This window comes from Hermetia illucens, chromosome 6 (genome assembly GCF_905115235.1).
Source record: "Hermetia illucens chromosome 6, iHerIll2.2.curated.20191125, whole genome shotgun sequence".
Classification (NCBI taxonomy): domain Eukaryota; kingdom Metazoa; phylum Arthropoda; class Insecta; order Diptera; family Stratiomyidae; genus Hermetia; species Hermetia illucens.
This window is the reverse complement of record NC_051854.1, coordinates 84,723,634-84,749,783: the sequence shown is the minus strand read 5'-3', so window position 1 is coordinate 84,749,783 and position 26,150 is coordinate 84,723,634. Positions and strand designations below refer to the sequence as shown.

The 26,150-nt window shown below is 39.4% G+C and overlaps 3 protein-coding genes across 4 annotated transcripts in view; 2 read left to right on the top strand and 1 right to left on the bottom strand.

The window, feature by feature from the left end:
- LOC119658852 (28S ribosomal protein S9, mitochondrial) overlaps window positions 1-26,150 on the top strand; it is a 162,219-nt gene that overhangs the window by 38,541 nt on the left and 97,528 nt on the right. The window lies entirely within an intron of this gene.
- LOC119658850 (transient receptor potential channel pyrexia) overlaps window positions 3,484-26,150 on the top strand; it is a 69,385-nt gene continuing 46,718 nt past the window's right edge. The window contains exon 1 of one of the 2 annotated variants that reach the window (XM_038066600.1): window positions 3,484-3,538. The gene's annotated coding sequence lies outside the window, so the exon portion shown is untranslated. The remainder of the gene's footprint in view (window positions 3,539-26,150) is intronic. The other variant, XM_038066601.1, reaches the window with a different exon arrangement.
- Window positions 22,571-23,916, bottom strand: LOC119658853 (collagen alpha-1(III) chain-like). Its single transcript, XM_038066605.1, has 2 exons — window positions 23,779-23,916; window positions 22,571-23,720 (listed from the first exon to the last, which is right to left on the bottom strand). The coding sequence occupies exons 1-2, from the start codon at window positions 23,807-23,809 to the stop codon at window positions 22,936-22,938; spliced, it is 816 nt and encodes a 271-aa protein (XP_037922533.1). The 5' UTR covers window positions 23,810-23,916; the 3' UTR covers window positions 22,571-22,935.

Below are 26,150 nucleotides of genomic sequence, written 5' to 3'. Positions count from 1 at the left end.
CTGGGACCTATACTACCCTTTGACCACGTAAACGTTAAAACATTATTTTAAAATTTTTTCATGTAAATATTTTAATAAATTTTGTTGGGTTGTTTTTATTGAGATCAGGATGGGTCAACGAATCTCTAGTTCGGACCATAATGAATGTTGTCATAACTTTGCTAAAAAAGGTAATAAAAACGATCCAATGGTGAGAAGAAATTTTCAAGATAAACGTGTTCAAAGTATCAGCGCGGCTACGGTTATCTTCATTTGTTATTATCTCACGTCAGGGTACCGTACCCCGTGGTATACAGGAATTGGTGAAAGCTTCGAATTCCTAAGCAACAGTGGTTATCATCTCCCATGTGCTGCTCCTGTGTTTTAGCAACACAGAGTCGTCATTGTCACGGAACACCCTCAACTTCATGTTGGCCTTGAGGTAATCCATTTTATCAAATCGTTCAGGAGTGTAGATACCGATTGAATTCTGTTTCCAGATTCAATACGGAGGATTTACTCTGGGTACCTGGTCATTGTGGTGTAGAGGGAAATGAAATCTCAGATGCCTTAGCAAAAGAGGCTTCAACTTTCCCCATGCACGGACCAGAACCAGCAATTGGGATGTCGGTAGCATTGGCTGATGCTGTTATCAAAAATTGTTCCCATAGTGACAGGTGGCGAAGCCTTAATGCTACTAGACAGACCAATTTTTTCCTGTCAGAACCAAACAAACATAATTCACTAGCTGGGCATATGTTCAGAATAGGAATTATCCAAGATGATATGTGTTCATCCTGTAATGAGGGAGCGGAATCCACGGACAATTTTCTATGTGAGTGCCCCGTCTACGGGCACATCAGACATCCGATTTTTGGTGCTGATTTGCTCCAACTGCAGCGGGTAGCATCACATCCACTAACGGAGAACCTGCGATACATAAACGGATCCGGGATATTCCGTTAGACGGGGGAATCGAATACAATGGACGACTAGGGTCTGAGTGCTCAGGGGCTTTGCCTCTAACACACACAGTTCATTTCATTGAATTTTTTGTCCAAAATTTGGAAATGACGTTTCCTTGGTGTTAATTTATGCAAATTTTGATGCGACATTATTGACATATGTCTAGACTATGGCAGTTGGCAACTTTGAATGATTTACCACTGGAGCCATCTTATAGGAAACATTGTTAACTAACTTGCGCGATGTATGCATGCATCGTCTGGTGGCCAAGACTGAACTTTGCTAACAGCAGGAAGCTGCTAACGCAGTTTCAGAGACTTGGTTGCATAAGTATTACTGGAGTAATGAGTACTACGCCGACTGCGGCACTTCCTAAATTTACCCCCGTTTCAATTGGAGGTGAAACGGAAAACAGCCAATGACGCGTATAGGCTCTATACCATTGGGGCGTGGAAAGGCGGCCAATCACACGGTCATGCGTCTATCTGGAAATTCATTGACAAACACTCGGTAGCCCTGATGCCAACCGATCATATAGTTTCCAGATTCGTCTTTGAAAAGGCATACACTCTCGTAATCACCGAAAGAGAAGAATGGTCGACAAATGGCCATGAGTTGAGACTTAATTATTTTCACCGACGGGTCAATCATGGAGAGTGGATCGGGCGCAGGGGTGTTTTCGGGGAGTCCGATTATAAAACTGGTCCGACTTCTCGGAAAAATGACGCGGAGATATACGTTATTTCATTGGCAGCGGAAGAATGTCTGCGACAAAAATGGAGGGGTCGAACCATTCGAATCTGTTCCGACAGTCGGGTGGCATTATCAGCACTAAATAGCAACGACATATCAAGCCAGTTGGTGTGGAGTTGTCATCAGGTGCTGCTGAAACTTGACCGACTAAACGAAATATTCCTGATGTGGGTGCCGGGGCACTCTGACATCGCTGGTAATGAGGAGGCTGACAGGTTGGCTCGCCGAGGGCCTGGATCTATAATGGTGGGGTCAGAACCAGCTCTTCGAATCCGACCATCTACTGTCAAGTCTACTCTGAACGGTGAAATTGCAAGGATTCACGCAGCCGAGTGAAGAAATTTGTACCCTTGTCGGCAGGCGAAAATCCGGCATTTTTGTTGTCCCTTAAGAAGTGGGACATGGAAATCCTAGTGGGGCTTTTAACGGGACACTGCTCCTTAAACTACCATATGGAAAAGATTGGGGTAGTGGTTTCGGCTATGTGCAGCCAATGTTAGGAGGAGGAGGAGGCAGCCCTGTACTTTTTATGCATCTGCCCGGCATCCTCAGATCCCAGGCGAAGACACATTGGGAAGGTTTTCTTCAATGAAGAATCTGCCCACTCTCTGCCTCTTGAGAATGTTCTCAGATTCGCTAAGGCTTGCGAACACCGTAGGCAGGAAGCCATTGAATAGGCGATTTACGGGGATAATACGATGAGCCTAACAAGGGCCTGAGTCCTCGGAGCTGGGGCTCCCCCCAGTAAACTAAACTAAACTTGCGTTTCCATTTGTATGTAGCCCGTTAGGAATATGCATTTAGCATGTCAGATTTAGTACTTCGGGTTGTAAATTTACATGGTAAAGACAAATTTGAGCTACTGTAACTTTGTTACTAATAATATGATTTTGATCAAATTTGGAGATAATTTGCTTCATATTATATTTTATACTGCTACCAACTTTTATAACTCTGGGATAAACTTAAGGGGGGTTTCATTCAATTTTCTCAAAAATATGGTAATATAGTATTATTAACTTCATTTGAACACATATCGATATGGAGACTATTTTGAGGCCTGGGCACCATATAGAGGAAATTTCATGAATTTTTTCAGATTTTTCGGTTGGGTAGTTTCTGGGAATGGGTCCGTTAAAGAAATCATCACTTTCCATCCCTCCCACTCCCCGCCTTTTTAACAAATCTCAAAACTAAGACCGGCTTCGAAAAGTACTAATTAAGACCTTTCATTTGATACCCCACATGACTATATTTGGTGAAAAAAAATTTTACATCCCCCTTTCAAATGTACGAGGACCCTCCCCCTAAATCTCAACGTAGAAGGATATCAATCACTACATGTCTGAGGGTGCACAGGTCCCACCTTCTCAACAAAATTCGTGTCAATCGGTATAGCCGTTTCTGAGAAAAGTGCATGTGACAGACAGACATACAGACATTGAACCGATTTTAAAAATCAAATACTAAACTCCATTTACTTCCTCGGTTATGTCTTTAAATTAAATGAGTTTATGAAGCTGCTCGGACTTTATAATATTATTAATACTTTTATATAATTGTGATAAAAACCACATGTATATCTTTACGTTTAAAAACAAGTGATAAGCCACTCCAAGACTCCCCTACATGAATAAATAAATGATGTGATAGTGTAGTATTCTGGAACCTCCTCAAAATCTCGTTGGAATCTTGAACGCAACATACAAATATACGTAAGTAAAGTGTAGATTGTCTACCACCACCTAAAACAGTCTTATGCGAATTTTAAATTCAGTTCTTCAAGTTTCGTCGTTGAATTTAAACCGTTATTCCGCCTTACAACTATACTCGAAAAACCGTAATATTCATCTTTTCAAATTAGATATCTTTTTCCTTAACTTGAGATGTTTTCACAATAAAGATTGAGCTATCTAATTTGAATGTGATTTCGATTTCTAAAATCAAAAGAAATGAAAGATTCTAAAATGGAATTCTTGTGTGCAGTTTTCCCTCTTGTTTTTAGTTCATCGTAGATAATTCAATTTACAGATTTCGGCTAAGATGTTAGATTTCTTAACTAGTTTGCTACTGGTTTCTTTTGAAATTTAATTGTTATCGCGCATCTAATTGGGTATCTCGTTAACAAGTTCATTTGCCACTGAAAATTATTTGGAGGTAGTCGATAGTATCTTTTGATAGTAATCGGATTCGTTTTCCTGAAAGTTGTTGCATTTTCGTAATCGATTTACGGTAGGACTTCGTGTTGCGCTGGCCTGCGATTGACTGGTTTTGCATTTCGATAATCTCGTGGAAAGTGCACTTCTAATGCGGTGAATAACACTTAATCGTCCTAGAACCGGTTAAGCGCTAACTAAACAAATAAAAAATAAAAAAAAACTAATTTTCGAATTAACGAGTGGAATTTGCAAATAATATTAATACAATCTACGCCATTCAGACATTATTTCTGTTTATCAAAAGGTTTCCTTTGACCGAGTCAGATACAGATGGATTTACAGATACTGTGTATTTAAGATATATATCATTATAATAGTGTCGATGGTTATAGTGATTTCAGTGGCGTGGTGTTAGAGCGCAAACTACGTTTCATACCGATAAATTGTCTGGGCGACTTTCAGCTCATGTTCATTTATCCTCATCTTCCTACGCTTTCTATCATCTTGCGTCGTCGAGGAGGGCTATCACTTATCAGTGGATTAAAGAGTTAAAAAATTACCGCCACTAATATGCTGAACGCTATTATTCATCTTGTTTTCCTCATTCAGCAGCGTGACCGCCGTTTCTCTGTAGAATGTAGGTTGCCCTTTAATTCCACCCATCAAGTTCAAGGGTAGGGTAATGTCCAGAACTAGAGGAAGGAATCAATGTCTTGATGACCTAACCTTTGGATAATACGCATATGATCGTGACGATCAAGGAAATGCTATGATCTTGCATCAAAGAGTAAGTTACTAGGTTACAACAAATAGAAGGAGAAGAAAGTGGTTTGGTTGCGACTATAAATATCTTGGAGAAGTGAGTTATGTGCACGTTCTTTTCGCCGTTTGAAACGCGAACAGTTTAATCTTTTTGTCGAACTCGTTGGAAAGCTGGTTCAAGTTGAGGAAGAAACAATTTATTTATCTGCCCTGTGTATTGCCAAGCTCGTTGCTCGTAAGAACATCTTTATGATGGCAATTTACAAATATTTCGCGGTAAAGATTGTGATCACCGGGGATGAGCAACATTCTATGATGTATTGGTTGAGTTATATTTTATAAACAATTGTTGGATTTTCTCAGTAGCGGGTATGATAAAAGTTATTCTAGATTGCAAATTGTGTATTTTGGCAAAAGTTTTAGGGTTTTTAAGAAGTTGGAGGAACAGACACATGAGATTGAGGAGCAGATTTACCGGCTCCAAAGTCTGAAAGGCTAAGATTTAGCATCGAAAAGATTCATGGTCAAGCATGTGACGGAAATTGTTTCCTTTCCACATAATACAAAGAAGCGTCTCCTTGGTAACCCTTGGTACACTGTTTGCTTTGGAAATATTGCTCTAATCAGGAAAATGTATCCTAGTTTCTTATTTTATTAGGTTGTTGCAAATGAAATGGCCGTTTGTGTACTAAAATTTGAAACGACTGTAAAGCTTACAAAAATTTATTTATTTAATTAAAATAGGTGCCGGTCGATTCAAAACACTTCTCACAGCGAAATTCAAGAGCATTTATGCCAGTTTCGTAGAAATCCAACTGTCGGGTGTTGATAAATTCGTCGAAGGCAATTTTGACAGCCTCATCGTTCCTAAATTGTTTTTTCGCCAAAAAAATGATCCAAATGCTTAAAAAAGTGGTAGCCGGGTGGCGAAAGGTCCGGTGAATATGGTGGATGAGGCAGAGTCTCATACTGCAATTCGTTCAACTTTTGAACCATTGTTCTGGAAACATGAGGTCGTGCATTGTCGTGAAAGAGTATCACATCATCTCTGTTGACCAATCTCGGCCGTTGAATACTTAATTTTTGGTGCATTTCCTCGAGTTGGGCACAGTATTTCTGTGCATTTATCGTTTCTGCAGGTGCCAAAAAAGAATTGTGGATAACTCCAACTGTAGACCACCAAACAGTCACCACTACCTTCTTCGGCATATGCTTAGGTGGTTCATCAGCATCTAACCATTATGCTTATTGACGACGATTGTCGTATAATATCCACCTTTTATCACATGTCACTATTCTGTGCAAAAAGGGATCGGTTCTGTTGTGGGTGAGTAGAGACCTGCAAATTTCCATTTGTCGAGCTTTTTCACCTTATCAAGTTGTTGCAAGTGCCGGGAAACTGACGAATAGTGTACGCCCAGTTTCTCTGCAAAGTCTCTCACAGACTGACGTGTGTCGAATTCGACTGGCAAACGCAGCTCGTCGTTCTCAATCGATGGTCCTGGTTGTCCACGTGGCTCACTTTGAAGGTTTACGTTGCCTGACTGGAATTTTTCGAACCACCACCGTGTGGTTCGTTCACTTACCGTATCAGCTCCAAATGCGCTGTTAATATTCTTGGTCGCCTCCGCCGCTTTATGACCGAATTTGAACTCATACGAAAAAAGTATGCGTTCTTGGCTCTTTACCATCCTTTTTTTCCTTTCTATTCCCTGTTATCCCAACGATGGTCAAAACTGAAATGACTTGATTAAATGTAGGAGTATTTATACTTCAATATTCAACACCAACAGCGCCAACTGGTGGTGGTTTGATACACCAAAATCGCACCTAATTTCACTTGATTGCCAAAACGGCCATTTCATATGCAAGAAACTAATACTTACATCCTTGACGTATTAACTTCTGAATATGAACAAGGTTCTTTCTGAATTGCTGAATTGACTTAAATTGGAAATCTTTGTGCAAAATAAACAAGTCGGGAAACTGGAAGTTGGACGCCTCAGGTATGGGAGGTTTTGTGAATTTCTTATATAAAGACGTTTAAGTATGTATTTGCGTCTCCAAGAAAAATGCGTGTGACGGATAGACAGATAGACGGTAAACCGATTTTCATAAGGTTTTGTTTTACACAAAACCTTAAAAAGCTTCGAAATTAATCTGAAACAAATTGAATCAGAATTCTGTCGCGACTATATGGGAATATCTTTTCTTTATCAGCTTAAGAATATTTGAAATCAAATAGAGTGTAATGTGAACCATAGTCCTAGCATACTGCATTATATGGTGATGAGATAAACTATTTTCATTGTGGATTTTTTTTTCCAAAAAAAGTTCCACGCATTAATCCTAACTGGTCTTTATGTATTTCTGAACTTGGATTTTCTACTGAAGCCTTTTCCAATTATCGTTAGATGCCCCCCAAAAGGCACAATTACAGCTGTTATTTTGGCTGCAATCTTTCCAATTGTAAGGAGCAATTATTAAGATAGATACGGCGTTCATTTTTCATCTTCGTAGCAGTTCTAGTCCTCTTGAGTTTCTTTCAGGATTTTAAGATAAGTGGATGAAATAGATTCGAAGATACTGCAGAAATATGAGATATTTATGCAAAAATTTGGATTATTGATTATATTCTGACAAATAAGAGATCTTAAAGACTGAACTTTTAAAATTGCAATATTGTGAGAGTAGTCCTGACGTAAGTTATTCCATTGCAAATTTAAGAAAATTGAAAGTGGTATACTTCCCTTGCTACAGCCGCTGCCGAGAAAAAGGGTTGTACGGATTGTTGGTATAGAAAGTTATACAGATGTGTATTGTGTATTGTAAGTTCGCCAAGTATTTCCACACCATCATTTTTCGTTGTTTCAACTAATCTAATCATCCTTCAGGCAATAATAATGAACTGGGTTTTCAGTTTTCGAGAAGATATGCAAAAACTATAGGTTATTTCTGTCTTTCTCCGAGCTCCTACGGACCTCTTGTCAGTTTAGTTTTTCCCTAAATTCTTTTCAATTTTTTTTTTTTCAGTATACTTATATACTACTACTGAATAGATCAATCAATGAAATATTTTCAATTTTCCTCAATGATATTTTGCTTTCTTTTGGTGAATTGCCTCTGTTAGCAAAAAACTATAATATATATATTAAGTTTATAAGGTGTTGGTTTACCGTCTCGTCTAAATATATCGTTATTCCACCCAACGAGTTTTGAACAGAACGAAACAAGTGGAATTCTAATGGCATAAGATTCGACGAGTATGCTGGGGTTGTGCAAGATGTGTGTGATCTTGTGTTGACCAGCTCCAGACGTTTCCAGAATATATATTTTGTTGAACTTGCCTAATTGCCGCTAGTAATCTTCCGAATTGATTGTTCGATTTCTTGGTAGAAGCACAAAAGTTAATCCTTTCGAATCCTACACTGAGAGCATAACCAATTATTGATGAAATCGCTTCACGCATTAGCACAAATTGGATGAAGTGGCGTTCTACAATTGGTGTTCTTTGTGATTGACATATCAACGAACATCTTAAATCTAAAATTTACCGCAATGTTTTTCGTCCTGCTGCTCTCTATGGTTCTGAGTGTTGACCGACTATAAGAGGCAATGAACGGCGTTTTGAGGTAATAGAGACGGAGATGTTGTGTTGGAGTATTGGGGTGACACGTTTTGATCGGACCCGAATTGAGGATATCCGATCGATATGGAGTTGCCTTGCGATTGTATCCAGATCAATTTTGATGATAAAACCAAACAGCGAAACCGATCACGACGAGCCGACCCCGCTTGTGAACGTGACCAAGGCTCAAGAAAAACAACATGAAGTTCTGCTTTTGAAATCGTTTGAAATCGTCGTCGGGACCAAAATCGTTTGCGTTCTCCATTGTTCCTAAACAATCCACTTCTTAACACTGGTTATCATTCTTTCTAAAGAATCATCGCTTTGTTCATATTTCAGTAACTAATCACAGTTATTGTTGAGGAATTCAAATATTAAGCTTGCTTAAGTATACAAACATCCTTAGGTGGTCAGTTTTGACACTGACAATTCTTATAGGGTGCTGTCAGCGTAAACTTAACATAATTTTTCACAAGCTTGATGCGAGCTCTACCCACTAGGGAAGTAAAATATGGGAAAAATGCACAGTTGGCCTTCATCGCTGTTAAATGGCGTATGACGATCATATATATAAATGACGTAAATCCTGTGACAGCGATAGGTTTCTTGCAAAAATACGCAATGACTTTACTCAACCTATTAATCCCGGTAGTTGATCTCACAGTCTTTGACGCATCTAGCTTAAAAACATCTTTCAGAAATCTTCTCAAGAACAACATTTTGACATGGTTTGCATGCCAACCAGCTATTATTCTAGTATCAGAAATTGGAACCTGTCATGATACGATTTAGTACAGTGTATTTGCGGAAGGATTACACAAACTTATGTATAATACCGCAGAATATTCTCCTATTTTTTTTGTTCAATGTGGAACGAATAATCCGATCATTGTTTTTTTTTCAGATTTTTTGTTTGGATAGGCTTTGAGATCGAGATCTGTTACACTTGATGGCACCTAAATTTTATGCCAATTTCCTTTACCTCCAGCCATAAAAAGTATAAATCAAGCTTTCTTATTTGATATTTGACATTACCATATTTTGCCCCTCCCCTTCTTTGTATGTATAGAGAGTCTCCTTTAAACTTAACACTAAATCTTCTCACTCACTCCATGTGAAAGGATTCACAAACCTCACCTTCCCCGCAACTGTGATAATAGGTTCAGTCCTTTCTGAGTAAATTATAACAGACAGGCAGGAACGATCTTAGAACAGTTTTCATGAGAAAACTATGTTTTTGAACATTATTATCCTTAAGGGGATCATTCCGCGTGAAGGCCGCCTTTTCGCTTTTTTTTGGGAACGGTTTGTGAAAAACTGGGTAAAGATACACACCCGAATTTTTCACCATATATTTGTTAATGTTAATTGTTAATTGTTAATGTCTTGAAGCTCGATATCATAGTCCGTTATTGAGGTACAGAACAACTTATACACGCATCTGCAAAAAAGACGTTTTTCTGCTACCACGCTACGGGGCGCTGTGGTCATCTTGGAGGAAAGGGCATTTTCAGTGCGGATTTAATCACGGTTCGCAAACGAACTGATATGTTATCATGACGTCATATGCGCTTTAGTATGCACGAAATTCACACAAAATGTAAAAGGTTGATCTTCTATAACTTTGTTAATAATAGTTGGATATCCTTTGAACTTCCCAAAGTTATGCCTAAGTTGTTTCCCTTTTTTCAAAATTATCACACATTTTCCAGTCAGTTTCTAAGGTTTTGTTGAAAACACTTCAAATGAAAGGGCTCAGTTGGTACTTTTCGAAGCAAGTATTAGTTTTAAGATTGATTGCAAAGGAGAGGAGTACGGGGGTCCGAAAAGAGTCAATTACTTCAAGTACTCATTCTCAAAAACTACCCAATCGAAAATCTGCAAAAAAATTATCTGAAATACTCCCTGTTACGATATCTGCTCAAATAAAGTTAATAACAGCATATTATTATATTTTGAAAATTTACTGCGAACCCCCCTTAAGTTCATCCTAAATCCATAATATGCACTATAGGTTTTAATATAAAGCAATATAGTGGAAAGTTTGGTGTAAATTTTACAGTGACATAGTGAGTTAAAGTTCCTTCTTTGACGGTACTACTCCCATAGAGATAAAATGTCAGTAGCACATCGAATTCGGGTATATACACTAGAAGCTATTTATAGATGAAACAATGGTGCGCCAAATATTCTTACATAAAAAAACAACAAAACCTTTCATAACTGAAGCGCCGAGCTTCCGGTTTTCCATTGGCCATCGTTTCTTAATTTTTCAACAGAATACCTTTTATTCAATTAGGCAAAAATAATACAACAATGGATCCGCGATGTCCCACACAGAAGTGAATAGGAGACATTTTCTATCCGGAACCAAGTTCTGTGTCAGCTCCCAACTATGACAAATTTGAAACCCTTGAGGGTTTGAGCAGTGTTGGCATTGTAGCCACTTCAGAGGATGCTTTGAAATCAGTGACTCTGCCACCCTCTTTCCACTATCCCATTCACAATTCGGCTTGCTTCTATGTACTCGAGCACTAACTTATTTAATTTGACCCCGACTGACCAAACTTGACTCGCACTCACTCGATAATAGTCCTGTTCATTACAAAGGTTAAAGAAAATCCGATATCATTGTTTTTACTCTCAATTGTTGTGTGTTCTTCAGTCTTCATTCTAAATGTGGAACTAAGTTTTCCGACAAGACGTTTTGTTCCAATAGATTGCAATTTTCACGCTTGTAGGAAGAAGAATGTCACCACTTGGTCTGAGGTGTAGAGTGGAATACCCATATTTCGCCAGTCATAACGATCGAGGCTGAAAGTATGTATTCCTTTTTAAGGTTTTGTGTGAACCAATACCTTTTTAAAATCGATTAAGTGCCTGTCTGTCCGTCTGTCTATCTGTCACATACGATTTACTCGGTAACTGCTAAACCGATTGTCGCGAAATTTGTTGAGAACAGGTGTAAGTGGGGGCGGCGGGCAAAAAATGAAACAGGACTTTTAGAACCTATCCAGCCGAAAAATTGGAAAAAAAAACACATTGATGCATCTGTACGGAATCTAGACCTCAAAATAGAGAGGCCCGTACGCATTTGTTCGCGACAATAAGGTGGACCCTAAAGCCGCGAGTTGTTTCCTTCTCTCTCCAACGCTTGAGGACCTTACTTTTGGGATTACCCTCGAATCTCAAAATGAGGTTACCTATTTGGCTCATAACTTCCAACAGAACCTAAACTATATTGTGACCATTAACACGGTTTTTTTCAGTATATCTTTAGATCGATTAAGTTGGAATAACTTTTCGCTAGACCCGTTCCACTATCCTCCAGAATCACCTGTTCAACCTGCCTGCGACATTCGCATGCTTCTGCGAATCTAGGAGTGTCTTGAAGAAAACCTTTCTGAGGTATCTTCGTCTGAGGAGGTTGAACCGCTGTATATAAAATGCAGCGCCATCTCCTTCCCTTTCTCACATTGGCTACATATTGCTGAGACCCCCTGCACAATTTTTTCCTAGTCGTAATTTAGGGACTAGTGCCCGTTAAGAGGCTTATTATGCTTTTTGTGTCCTCCTTTTTGAACGAAAGTCAAAATGCCGCCAGAGTTGACTTGACAATGGACGTCTTAACCCCAAAGGCTGGTGTTGATCTCGCTATTGTGGTGCTAAGTCCTTTAGTACACCTTTATTTTTTTTGGATGGGGTGAATCCAATGTCTTCCATAATTTTGATGATTTAATGATGGAAAATCAATGTACATATAGCGTAAGCTGTTGAAAGTAATGCGTCAGTTCCCGTCTTGTATAGAATTCCCCGCTTTAACTGTACGCGTCTTGTAATCACAACTTTGTACAATTTATTATTTTCTTTAGGTCTGTAGATTTTGTGTTTATAAATATAAGGACATGCGTGGCTTGCAGCAGCGTCACGCACATAATAAGCACTAATTTTAATTTTGAAGCATTTAAACAAGATTATCGTGCCTTATACATTTTACACACGCTGTTATCCAAACTCATATGAATTAAGACTAAGCCACGTTGTATATCTTTAAAATAAGTTTACTCTCCCAAAAATAACTGTTATAAATTTTGCCTTGTATCTATTCATGTCTTTAGTATCTTCTACTTATATGATCACTATTCTGAGCACTGTAGATTATCCTTGAAACTTCAGATGTCGAGATTAAAAAAAATTAAATTAAAAAAAAGTTGTAAGGGTTTAGGTACATTTACCACAACACACACCACGCTGAAATAAGTGGTTCACTGTCTGGAAACTACTCTGGTTCCGATGACCCTCTTTTCGCCATTGGCAATAACCTATCAAATGCGTGGGATTTAAGTAGCACAATTGCATTCATGTTTATTCAATTCTAGTGCAATAAAAACAATAATTTTGGGACTTAGGGATTAAAAACGTATGGTTCATTTCTATCGTTGATTCTAAATTCCTATGAGGCTTCTGACCTACTAAAGAAAGCCGTTAAAATTTAGATATTTCTTGGTAATATTTTCTATCTTAAGTGTGATTGAAAAACTGGGTAATTTCACCGTGGTGATATTAGTTCCGGCAAAAATGTAGTTAAATCTTTTTGGCAACATATAGAGGATCAGCTGTCGGGCGACGTACTGCATCTCGCCACTCCAAACTTGATTATTTATAGATAGATAAAAACGAGACGAGTCTCACATTCGAAGATTGTGGACAAAGACAACACTCCCTAGAATTTTCCAGACTATTTGTAAATCAGAGCATTTTTGTCGAAAATAAATTACTGCCGAAAACTGAGATGATCATCGTCACAGCGAAAATATTCTGGGAAACCTCATGCATTATTTAAGTGAAATTTTATTATTTTGAGGGTTCCAAAATATGTTGATCCGAATGTGGAGGTGCAGATATGAATTGACCATACTATATTTGTTATTTTTACATTTCAAATTCAAATGATTTGTGTCAACACTTTTTTAATTCGGTTTTCTCGGAATATAAGAAATGGACAATCTTTCATAGAAACGGGGGATCATGTATTGAATATTGATTTGAATATGGTGAATTTATTGCATAATATTTTCGTTAAAAGAGGTTTCCTAATCGTATCTTTAAGTTTCCGTGCTTGCTAATTACAAAGAATCATTGGTGAAATGTGTATTATCGGAGTACAAGCCTTAGAGGTTTGATCTAGCAGGAGCGATAAATTTCTTGAAAAGGCTTCCGGAGTTGAAAATAATATATTAGCTATCATTATTGTTCAAAATATACGCGCCCAGGATCGAAGCTCAATTATTTCTGTATATTTGGGTATCTAAAGTTGTCATTTTGGAAGTTAAGGAAGGAATGTTCTGATGATCCGTGCCGAAAGTGAAAAAACCAAAACCTTATTAAAATCGGTTTACTATCTGTCTGTCTGCCTGTCTTTCACATGCATTTTTCTCGGAGACAGTTATAGCGATTTACATCAAATTTGGCGAAAAGGTGGAAACTGTGAACGGTCACGCATATAGTGATTAACATCTTTTTAGGTCGAATTTAAGCGGGGGTCCCCGTTCATGCAAAAGGAGGGTGTACATTTTTTTCACCACATATAGTCATGTGAGGTATCAAATGAAAGGTTTCGGTTAGTTTTAACATTTATTGGAAAAGTGGGGAATGCGAAGGGTCGAAATTGATCTTCTCTTTGACTGAAAAATCTGAAAAAAATGAAAAGACTTCTACTATATGGTGCCTAGGCTCCGAAATACCTTACATACCGATATCTTTCCAAATAAAGTTAATAATAGTATATTACTATAATTTTTAGTAATTGGCTGCAAAACCCCCCTTAAGTTCATCCTAGTATCACGAAATTGTGCAGTAATGAAGGCTATAATATAGAGCATAACCCTACCAAGTTTACTGGAAATTGCAAATTCAAGATACTACGTACTAATGGGACAAAAGCACACTCAAATGTATTTATAAAAGGTACGCACAGAACCTTTCATACCTGAAGCGTCCAGCTTTCGATTTCCCGACTTATTTTCAATACAAAGGTTGCTTTTGCAGCCGTTGGGGATTATCAGCTTGTATTGAATGTCCTTGACTCATTCTAGGCTTCTATAGATAAAAAGTGTGCGTTTTTCAGTTTAAATCTTTCCATATTCTGTTCCCGGCAATACATATACTGGCAAAGAAACAGTTATATGGGAGTCATTCGGTTGGAAATTTTGTCTCTTTGTCAAAGGAACGATGTTTGCGATTTATTTGGTATATTCATTTTCTCTAGCTGATGTGAGAGTTTTGACGGCAGGAGATACTGCAGTTTCTCGTGAACCATGCGGAAGTTAACACCACTCAGTTAAAAGGGAAGGGTTTCTCCGGGGGTTTCAACAACCTGATTAGATAACGGAAATGATGTCTATTTTTGAGTGAAAATTTTATCCATTAGGTTTTTTAATCCAGAAAGGCATTCGAAAATTTGCTAAGGCCAAAATTAAATAAATTGAAGGAAGGCTGACTGAAATGAATGTAATGCACGTCATCGAGGAAAAAAATTTGGAAGTTGGTCGGCATTAAGCGTGCGTTGTCATGTGCATGTCAGTAGAGCATTTTTCTTAGAATAGTGTTGTTAAAAATCTCTTTTAGCATATGATTAATAGAAGCTTATATTTTTAAAGAATAAAATAGGTAAAAAGCCTCGTAGGGAAATTGATGATTCTAAATTTTTATTTTGTGTTCTTTACGCTGTAACTTATCATAAGATGGGCTGAGACAATCACTAATAAAGGAATTGGTTGGCATATGGGCCAAATATTCGTAGACGTGTTGATCAGAAGGTGGAAGAGACAGTGCATTGGTCATATATTGTGAAAGGGTAACAATTTCATTGCGGGTTATTCCATGCAATGCATCCTATTATCTGAAGATGGTCGGGTTATCTTCTCAAAAAATCATGAGAGTAGCCCAAGAAAACTACATACAGGGGATTTGTCTCCCGGCGCATTGCTTGAATTTGTGTGGTGGTGGTGGTGGAAACATTGCACATGTTCTACAAAAATGTCAGGCGATGACGGTTTTACGGTTTCTTACCAGGGCAGATTCAAATCGTCAAATGCTGCCTCACCTCTGCCCTGGGAGCAGTGTGACCGAAGCGGCTCGCAGATAGTAAATGCTCCTTTATATAATTCGCAGGACACGACAATATTTTTCTGAGAATTGTGGGGTCCTAAGTCCGCATCAACTTAATGTCGGACCGGATCAAATGGGGAGCAACTTACTCCCTCTTTCATATTTTCAGTTCTGGCCAATTTGCGCTCAATATAATTCGTAGGCATGTTGTGTTCTGCGGACTTAGGACTCCACAATTCTCAAAAAAACATGTTCTACGTTTTTCAATTGTTTGCACGTGAAAAATGTCGTGCATCCTTTTGATTTCGCTGGTGTCGTGTATGTGTTGAATAGAATGGGGAATCAAGCACAAGAAAACTCGGCATTAGCCTCTAGATCTCGTTGCTCCAGGTTCGATTCCCGGTCGTCATGGACGTGTTGTGCTTATCTTTGTGCTTTTTAGATCAGTTAGAAATCTTATACTGCCTTGTCTGGACACTTTTTTCCCAAAGTTTGATTAAGTAGATGTTCTACAGTGAACTATGCCTTACGGATATTCCAAAGAGTTTCTGGTTTTCCTTGTACGTGACGCTGAGGCTGAGCTACATTCAAGAAAGGCGTGGGTTACATATGAACATGGTCTTGAATATTGTTTTCCAGTGCTCGATTAGTCCATTTGCCTGTGGATGTTATGGTGCCGTATGCATTTTTGTCGCTACTTATCGTTTGGGGAGTATGTTCTCTGGTTTGTTGTGGTTGTCAAAGATGTGTAGTACACCGAGGTCCACCCGGAATAGAAAACTGCTGCTACTGTCGCAGTTGTCTGATTCTTGAACGGAACTGCTTGAGACCAGTTGGCAAGAAGAAGATGTCCAGATGTACATGATTCAACCTGCTTTCTGGCACTTGAATATAGGTTTTCTATGGCAATTGTTGGCACGCGAGTACAAGGGTAGGTTTGGTTGAACCGTACTTAACGGGACGTCGTAACTGATTCGAATGTTATCGATGTCTGAATTTTGAGTGATTGACCTGATGTGTTTCGCCTTCGCGTCGTTTTGTTTTTTGGATGGAGAGAGAGTTGAGGGCAAAAGCCTCGATTGACATATGTAGTCTAGTTGATTGATTTGTTGTCGCAACGCTTTTTGTAGGCGGCGTTGCAGAGTTTTAACTAACGGTTGTGATCGGTTTTGATGATGAATTCTCGACTCTTTAGGGTAAGTGCGAAGTTCTTGAGTTGTGCAGAAGCAGCGAGCAACTTCCGATCGTACGCACTGCAGTTCTTATCTGTTAACGAGAGCGCTCTTGAGAAGAAGCCTAATTGTTAACTTCTAGCGTCAACGATATGCTCGAGTGAGGACTATCGACGACGCATTTCTCATAAGAATCTACCTAGTGTCTGGGTGGAGAATGCCGAATGGCGTCGTGACAGATGGCTCCTTAACATCTCTCTCTGCGTTTGGTATTTGAGAATATTCTTTGACCGGATGTGCCTGCAACAATTTCGACAGCAAGTCTATAACTTATGGTAACAGATAGGTCGCGAAAGTCAGCAGTGGCGCGAAACTTACCTTTATTTGTATGTGTATTTGCTGTTGGATAAGCTGATGGAGTATTGATTTAACATCTCACGCAATTCGGCTTTTACTGCTTCAAGTTTTTTTCGACGAGATAGCTTGGCATTTAGAAGACTGGTGGTCCTCTGGGGACAATATGACACTTGCTTTTGGGCAAGAAGTTTGGAACTCAGTTTTTATGACTAGATAGATGTACTTCTCAATGAGCACCTGCGCCTCTCTGTTGCCATGATTATTTTGTGGTGTTCGTAGGGATTAAGTATGGCTGATATATGCAGCGATCGCGTCAAAAGCTGCGTTTGTTTCAAATTGAATGTATGATAAAAAATCTGCATCTAAATAGGGTGTGTTAGCGTTTGGGAGAACATATTCCCGGTTCCTGGTGTTGCCAAAGGAGAATCGAGCAGATTGAGCCACTGCCTCTTAGTGTGGTTGAGTTGATATTGACCAATACCTTAGACAGCAGTGTTATTATTTCTCCGGCACTGCAAAGCAGGTTACAGCTTTTGTCGGAAACACCATTAAGGTATTACTTGGCACGGAGGATTTGTTTTTAGTCATTGGTGCTAATACTCCTTTCTGCTTTTCTTCTTCTTCCTTCGTTTAACAACTCCTGTATTTTTGCCATTACGGAGAAAACCGTAAGCCACGGCGCTTGGTTTTAGATTCCTCCTGTCCATCCTTTGGGCAATGAAATATCGTATGCTCTGCATCCCCCAATTTGCCAGCGCAACAAGATTTGGTTAATCATCCAATCCAAAACGATACAGATACTGTCTGTAGCAATCTGTCTGTGGGGAACTTCGAATTTTCGCTCAAGCTATACTGTGGCGCGGCAGGATTCGCAGCATTCGAAATTTATTTCGAATGTTGCGAATACGAACAAATAGATGTCGCGGAACTTTCCACTTTGTTGAGCTCGCCACGGGAGTGGAGGACTAGCGGAGATAGTGTGCCATGAGTTGGGGGCAGAAAGAAACACATGAAGACAGATCGTTCTCTTCTGCCTCGAGCCTGGAACAACGACGGATCTTTCGCGCTGTTAAAAGTGTCTCTATTATTCCTTGCGTAAATTAAGTTTGATTGTTTAAATAAAAGTTCAATTCATAACGACGCCATTTGAAATTTATGATTAATCCGTGCTCTGGTCTCATCGTGTTTTTCCTTTCAAATAGATTGGAATTACACTTGGAAATCGTTAAGCAGTCTAGTGCAAATAGCACAATACCCTAACGGGAATTAGTCTGTACGTCAAGCGACCCTTCTTAAACACGTGCCATGTTGCCAGAGTCATATCGCTCTGATTTTGCCGCATTCCTGCGTTCACTTACTCATATGCACTTGGTAGCCAGTTTAGGGACGATCAGGCTCCAGTGTTGCAGAAAATCTAGATAAAATGAAACTTTAAAATGCTAACTATTCGAACAAGCGTTTATCATAATATTCTGTACATGTAAAGTTTCTGGTAAACTTATTTGGAGTCCTCCTTCAACTCCTTAATTTTAATAGCATTGTTACAACATAACATTGAAGATGTTATTAAGAAGTTTGATGCAACTCCTACTTTTATTGGGGAAGTTGTAGGAATGCAAATTTACTGCACTGTAAAATACTCATATGTAATTGCGCTTCTGGCTATGCTGCAGTCTCAATGTTCAACTTTTGATGGAATGACGTTCTTCTAACGTTTTGATAAGGTTATGCTGGAAAATAAATATTTATATTAATTTAGGGGACCTGGTAGTCACTTCTAACACTGTTTAAGTGTAGTAAATATTGCATAACCATTGCGTAAATTCCTGTCATATATCATACTTCTCACTTTAATTGTACGCGCTTGATTGTCGCAATTCTGTATGCTTTTATTATCTTGGTTTCCCTTGTGTACTCTGGCTTATAAATAAAAGGACATGCGCCGCTTGCAACTGTGTTACGCGTGTAATTAATACCGATCTTAATTCTAAAGCATTCAAAAAAGATCATCGTGCCTTATGAACTTCGCACGCGTTGTAATCCAAATTCACATTACTTAAGAATAAGAGATACTGTATATCTTCCAAATAAGTTTATCTTCCAAAAATAACTGATATAAATTTTGTCTGGTATCTATTTACGTCTTCAGTATCCTCTAATTATATAAAGACAATTCTGAGCAATGCAGACTGCTCTTGAAACTTTGAACAATGCCTGGTTATGTGTCACGAGTTCAAAATTTGAAATTCGTAGGACAAGTGAGACTATTTGCATATTTATTTTGTATTTTATCGCACAAGAAACTAAAAATTCTTGTGCGATTTTCATAGTGAAGCGGTTGTATTGTAAAATGTCAAAATATGGCGAAAAAATTATTCTAATTGCAATTGTAAATAGTCACGGATATTCGGCCACAACGAAAAGTTGAAATCAAATTCGATTGATATATTGTTTGGTCACACTTCTCAGAATAAAAGTGAATTATAAAACCGCTGATGATATGATATATTCGAAATAAGCGGAGTGTATTCCTTATGGGAGGAACTTTGCGATTATTATATTTGTACTTAGCGGAAAATTCAATTTTTTATCGTTTGGCCGTCTATAGCTTTGTTAATCATAGCAGAATTTTCATAAAACTTTGTGGTGCCGTATCCTGTGTTACATATCTATTTCAGTATTAACTAAAAAAAGGAAAAGAGAAAATAAAATGTTGACCTGGTCCTCCATCTAACTACTAAAAACTCTCAACAACACTTAACATTAGGAATTGGACCACCACCACTTCACTTGTTGAGTTAATTTACATGTACTCAATTCACACGAAAAAGGGCAACTTTGACCTACTATGACTTAATATTAGAAGGGTTTCCATGAAATTAATAAAAATGTCGTCCATCATATTATGCGATATGTGTTCCTAGGGAAAATTTAAGGAGAAATATGGATTTCACATTGGCACATCATGTTTTTTCAGACTTTTTTGCATATACCATATATGCGATGCATACATTTTAAGTCATTGTTTCCCGATGTTTCATCCGATATTGAAAGTTGGGCCAGTACTAAGTGAGCCCCTCCCAGACGACCATAGTCTTTAGTGGCCGGAGACGATCAAGAAGGGGAGCTATCCTGAAAAGCTAAAAATTTAGCGAAATTGACCGTGAAGGTCCCCCCGTAAATATTGAAGCTCCACTGAAGAATTCCGTTGCTTGCTTCTCCTTATACCGATGCATGGGTCTGTACCGGAATTCGAAACATAAACAACCATCGGGATGTCACGCGAACCTTTCCGAGGATGGCAGGAGGGGAGGAAGAAGTCCTCAAATCAAAGATTTTAGCTCCCATTCATTTCATTTTAATTTAAAAAAAAGTGTAGAGGTAACAAATGAATGTTCAGAGACAAAAGAATACTTAGTTTAAAAGAAAAAAGAAACAAATTAAGAATGAAACAGAAGAATAAAATAATTTTCAAAATAAAGAAGGATTAGAAGAAAGAAGTATAATATTTACGGAGCATTTTCCAAGGGGATTTTCCTTTGGTTTTGCATGACACTGAACCCCCTTTCATGGCTACTGAATGATGCTAGAGGGCATGGTTTTGCAATCAAATATGGCCTAGGTGCTAAGTGGGAGCTGACACACTTGATGTACTTAGTTGACATCAAGCTGTATGCCTGGCACTGACGATCACCTTAGAAGTCGTTGCGAATAGTAGACATGTTCAGCCGTGATATTCGGGTTGTATTTGGATTAGACAAGTGTCGAATCCAAGTCACCTGCAAAGGTCATTACTAGTCGCACCCCGACATTGGTGGCCTTCTCATCCAAGCTATGACCGAGACAGACTTCTACAAATACCTAGGAATTCTGCAAGGAATCCATGCTCGAGTTGGGGATCGGAAGGATGCTCTGCTGTGCGAATTCCTGCGACGTGTAAAGCTGGTACTGAAATCGCATCTCTCGGGGAAGAATAAAATAAGCACATTGAATGTATTCCCTATCCTTTCACTGGCTTATGCATTCGGAATATTGCTATGGACGAAAATCGATTTGGAAAGCGTTCAGCGGCAGATGCGGATTGTTGTGTCCAAATTCCGTATGCATCATCCTAACTCTGCCGTGGAACGGATGAACCTGCCTCGCGACATCGGAGATAGGGGCATCGTTGATGTGGCGACACAACATCTCCGCCAAACACCCTTATGTTTACAGCAAAGAACAGAGGAGCACTTTGCTTGCGTCTGTTTGTAAGGCAGACTGTGAGCTAACTCCACTTAACCTGAAGGATCGATCTTTCAATCCTCCGAGTAGGGTGAAGTCGGGCCAAGAGCGGATCGATGAATGGAAGACGAAGGCAATGAACAGTAAATACGTGAATTGTCTTTGGCAGCCATTTGCCGATTTGCTTTTGTTGAACAGATGGCTATGTGCTGTGGAGCTCTTTGCTGAGACGGAGGAATTCATGTGTGCCATTCAGGAGGTCGTGGAGGAGCGGGTGGAGAACGACTAGTGCAGAATGTGTGGTTCGACGTTAGAGACGTTGGACCATCTCATTTCTGGCTACACTGTACTGCCACCGGTGCAATTCACGAACAAGCATAATGCTGTATCAAAACCTTGCATACAAGCATGGGCTGATCACGGGAACATGTCCGGTTTACCGATATGAGCGCCAGTAGTACCTGAAAGTTCCACTTACAGCAAGTTGTAATTAATCGCCATATACCACACAACAAGCCTGACGTGCTATTAGTTGACAAGGTGGGTCCCTCCGCGTATATTATTGATGTTACTATCCCCCATAATAGCAACATTGACTGGAAATACGTGGAGAAGAAGGTGAACTCTGAGCCACTGACTTGAGAAGTCGAAGAAATTTGGCGTCCCGGGCAGGTGGTTGTAGTTCCCATAGTATTCTGCATACATGCTCGGTGTTGCAAACTTCTCATTTTTGTGTGATATTGATATTTTGGGTTGCAGTGAATCTCAACGGAAAAAACAACTTTGAGCTACTGTGACTTAAAGCGGGTTTCTAGTCAATTTTCGAAAAACATAGTAAAATACTATTATTAATGTCACTTCAGTAGATATATGCAGAGTATTTTAAGGCCTTGACACCGTAAAGAGGCAGCTTCATGTTTTTTTTTTCAGATTTTTCAGTTGGGTAGTTTCTGAGAATGGGTCCGCCTTTTCACCAAATATCGAGCCAATCAGTAAGGCCGTTTCTGAGAAAAGTGCATGTGACAGACAGACAGACGAACAGATATTGAACTGATTTTAATAAATAAAAAAATTTAATAATAAAAAAGATAATTTAAAAAAAATATCTTTATATAAGTAAATCTTGGGCTGGAAAATTAGGAAATTGGAAGGATTGTATTGGGGATGCTATTAGCCGCTAAAGCAGGAAAAAGAAAAATGCTCCATATTAGCAAATGCATTTTCTCGTCAGCTTATCACTAGGCAACGCTAAGCACACTAGAACCCCTTAACCTCTACAATATCATGCAATGCTGCATTCAAAGGTTTTCCTAGCCCAACTATTCTCGCTAAAAATGGTAACAGTAAATTCAGCCGTTTTCGAGTGAATTAAGTCTGACAAAGAATTATTGAATCGATTTTAATAAGGTTTTGTTTTACACAAAACTAAAAAATAATAAACACATAGATTTTACGTGGATACCAGACATTTTATTTGTAACTTGATATAAGTTATAGTCAATTATTTCTAAGCAATGTAGATGACCGCTTTTCGATATTATACATATTAATAATACTATGAATTGTATGAATTATTACTTATTAATGTGAAAGGTTATCTTGGATACAAGACAACATTATTCACGTATTGTTTTCATTAATTTCTTGTACGTATTGTGAATTCTTTTCACCAGATACCCCATAATAAATTTGAAACGTTTGGTACTCATTCAACTTGAAGGTTATGGAAGACATTATTGGATTGAATGGGGAAAACTCCATTGAATGAGATACCAAACATTTGAAATTGCCTCTATGTAAACAGTAAAACTACACACTTAATCACTTAGTCATAATATTCATCTTCATCTTCATTTCGTGTGTCACTATCATCATATGATGCTACACTTTCACTAACATACCCCGCACGACGGCCTTTGTAAATTTTACTTAATTCTTCATCGCTAAGTTCATATGTTGATTGTGTCCTCTTTTGTGACTCTGAAGGGTTTGAATAACAAGGTTTGTTTGGTGGGCATGCTTGTCTTGGTAGGATTTCATTTGCAGGAAGAATTTCATTGTTTGGGATCAAACCTTGTAAACTGTTGGGAAATTGGAAAAGTGGTGTCGGGCGTGCAGGACCCTGTGAACCTTGTGGACCCTGTGGTCCATTGCTCCCACGATTGCCACGAGCCCCTCTCGGGCCGGGTGGCCCCCGTCTTCCTGGAAACCCAATATTTCCGGGACTTCCGCGTTCTCCTTGAGGACCCTGTGGTCCTGGTTGACCTGGGCGGCCTGGAGCTCCTGAATTACCTGGTGGTCCTTGTATACCTGGACGCCCTGTATGACCCCGTCTGCCCGGTTTGCCTGGTGCTCCTGGTCGGCCTGGTCGTCCTGGAGGCCCAGATATCCCATGGTGACCTGGTTTGCCTGGTTTCCCTGGGTGTCCATCTTTTCCCGGTTCACCTGGGTATCCTTGATCTCCACGTCGGCCTGGTGGACCTGGCGGGCCCGGTGGTCCTGGTGGACAAATACATTTTGGCAAAGGGGTTTGATAAGTCAAAGTTCGTCCTAGGCTTTCAGAATCATAGTCGTGGTGTTCTGCCAGCGAAACGGCCGCTAAGCAAGTACCTGAAAAAACGACTGTTATTCCTCTTCCTTAATATTAACACATACTTTTAACACTCACAAACTAATAAAACTCTTACACTGACGATCATTTTCCTTTAACTGATCTCTTGTGCTCAAGATTTTTTCTTATATACTCAAATCTATTGCAGTATTACTCAGTATTCTAAATATTCTATCTCTTCTAAATCTAACGGTCAATTTCCCTGCTCGTGGCAGATAAATGTGATCTCCATTCAGTTTAGTGGACGGATACCTGCCTAGACTAATATGGTGTCTATCAGACATTATAATTTTATCAGTTCAAATCCATGCAAATCTGAGGCATGAAAATTATGTTGGATAATTTATGCGAATTTATTAGGTCCAGACATAATCAGCGTTTCGATTTCAGCATAGTATTCCCGTTTTGATGACAAATCTATCAACTGATATCATTTTTTTGGACAAGTTATTCGATTAAATTAATTTACGACGTTTGCGAACTATCTATCAAGAAGGTTGCTGAATGTACATCAATTCTACTTGTGGGAATAGTTTTTTTTTGCCGTTTGATTTGAATATTATCTAGGTCAGACTTTTTTCACCAAATAAAGTGCACCTGAATATCTGTTATGGGTGGAACAAATGTAAGTTAAAACCGTTTCCTAGGAGTCTTATTCGGAAATCCGTTAGTTTTTTTTAGGTTTCTGAATTTTAATCTGAGTAACTTGTTCTGTAGAAAGAGAGAATAAAACCTCTAGGGAAAGATTGTAGCAGGAAACATGACTGGATTATCTCCCATATTTTTATGCAAGATGATTTTTTACACTTCTTGGACCTTTGTTGGTAGAAATTTTTATTCCAATAAATCAGATTGTGTCTGCATTTTTCAATGGAACCAGATGGTAACGGCCAGTTACAGTGAATCAATCACTTTGGTTGGATAGAAAAATTTCTCCAAACTCAGAAATATTTTTTTGAATGAAATATGAAAGAAAGCGAAAATTTGTTTTAGATGGATTATTATCTGTTAGCTGATAATGCATGAGAGATGCAGAGAGATATATGTAGTATTAAGGGGATCATCCCAGGTGAAGGCCGTTCTTTTTGTTATATTTTTGTGAAGATGTAGATGTAGATACAAATACAAATTTTACGCCATATGGGTAGGTAGGTAGGTATTAGTGCCCGCCCAATAAGCGCTGTGGTGCGTCGTTTTGATGCCACAAACTCCTAAGACCGTGACTGCTATTATGGAAGCAGGGAGGCAGAGTCTAGCCGGCTCGGATCTTCAGAGCCAGCCCGTAGCATTCACGAAACAAAGTAGCTTTCCCGCCCTCCAGCTAGAAATCTCTCTGAGGTCCCAAAAAAATGGTTTACCCAGTGTCCATAGCCTGACTCTAGCTAGAGCTGGGCAATCGTAGAGAAAGTGCATGAGGGTTTCCCTTCCTTCTCCGTAGCTTCGGCAATGCGAATTGTAGGGTATGCCGAGCCTAGCGGCATGGTCCCCTATGGGGCAGTGCAGACCGCTGTAATCTTGAATGCATTTGCACGCGTCTGGTGCAGGCGCTAGATAGTGCGAGTAGACTCGACCCCAGATAGTCGCCAGCGGAACACCGACTGTATTTAACGAAGGACTGCCAAGAGCAGAGCCTCGCCTGGCCAATCTGTCAGTCCGCTAATTTCCCTCTATGCTCTTATGCCCGGGAAACCAGAGGAGGATGATCTTGAGCGCGCCGCCCAGACGGTTCAGCGCGTCTCTGCACTTCCCTCACAAGCTTCGGGCTCGAATATCACTCCAGCCATCATAGTACTTCCCGCGCCGACTCCACAGGCCATGTTTGATCCATCGGTTAAGCATACTGAGTCATAATCTTGCAAGACGCCGCCGGTCTTCCACTTTGTCCTGGTTGCAAAGTCCACAGTAAAGTTTCTCGTGAAGTTCCGCTTGCGTGGGGAATGCCCAGATTTCCCGAGCTACTTCGTCTAGGATGTTGCTGTGGCCGTAGGACTTCGCTGCTCAGCATCCGGACTCACGTAGTCTGACGGCACTGCACGCTGCAACGTATTTAATGTGGAGGTCTAAGGGGAGTAGATACAGGAGTTCATTGAGAGCATCTGCCGGGCAGGATTACACTTCTTTGAATCCCATTAACCTCCATCCTATTGAATTTTTTTGCTCAAAGTCTGCCAACATACAAAATAGCCGTACGTTAGGATCTGACGCACTACAGCGGTGCACATCCAGAGAACCATCCTCGGCCGAAGACAACATTTCTTTGCAAACGTTATCTGACAGGCATAGAATGCTACCCAGGCCTTCTTAACCCTCGGTTCTATGTTCAATTTCCAATTTATCATAGCTTTGGATCCAGGATTACATTCAGATACTTTACATTAGAGGAAAGAATCAATCTTTGTTCATTCAGCCGTGGTAGATGGAATTCAGGT

Coding starts and splice junctions, on each gene's coding strand:
- LOC119658853 (XM_038066605.1), bottom strand. CDS start 23,809: ATGATCGTCAGTGTAAGAGTTTTATTAGTTT. Junction 23,721..23,778: donor TGTAAGAGTTTTATTAGTTT/GTGAGTGTTAAA, acceptor TCGTTTTTTCAG/GTACTTGCTTAGCGGCCGTT.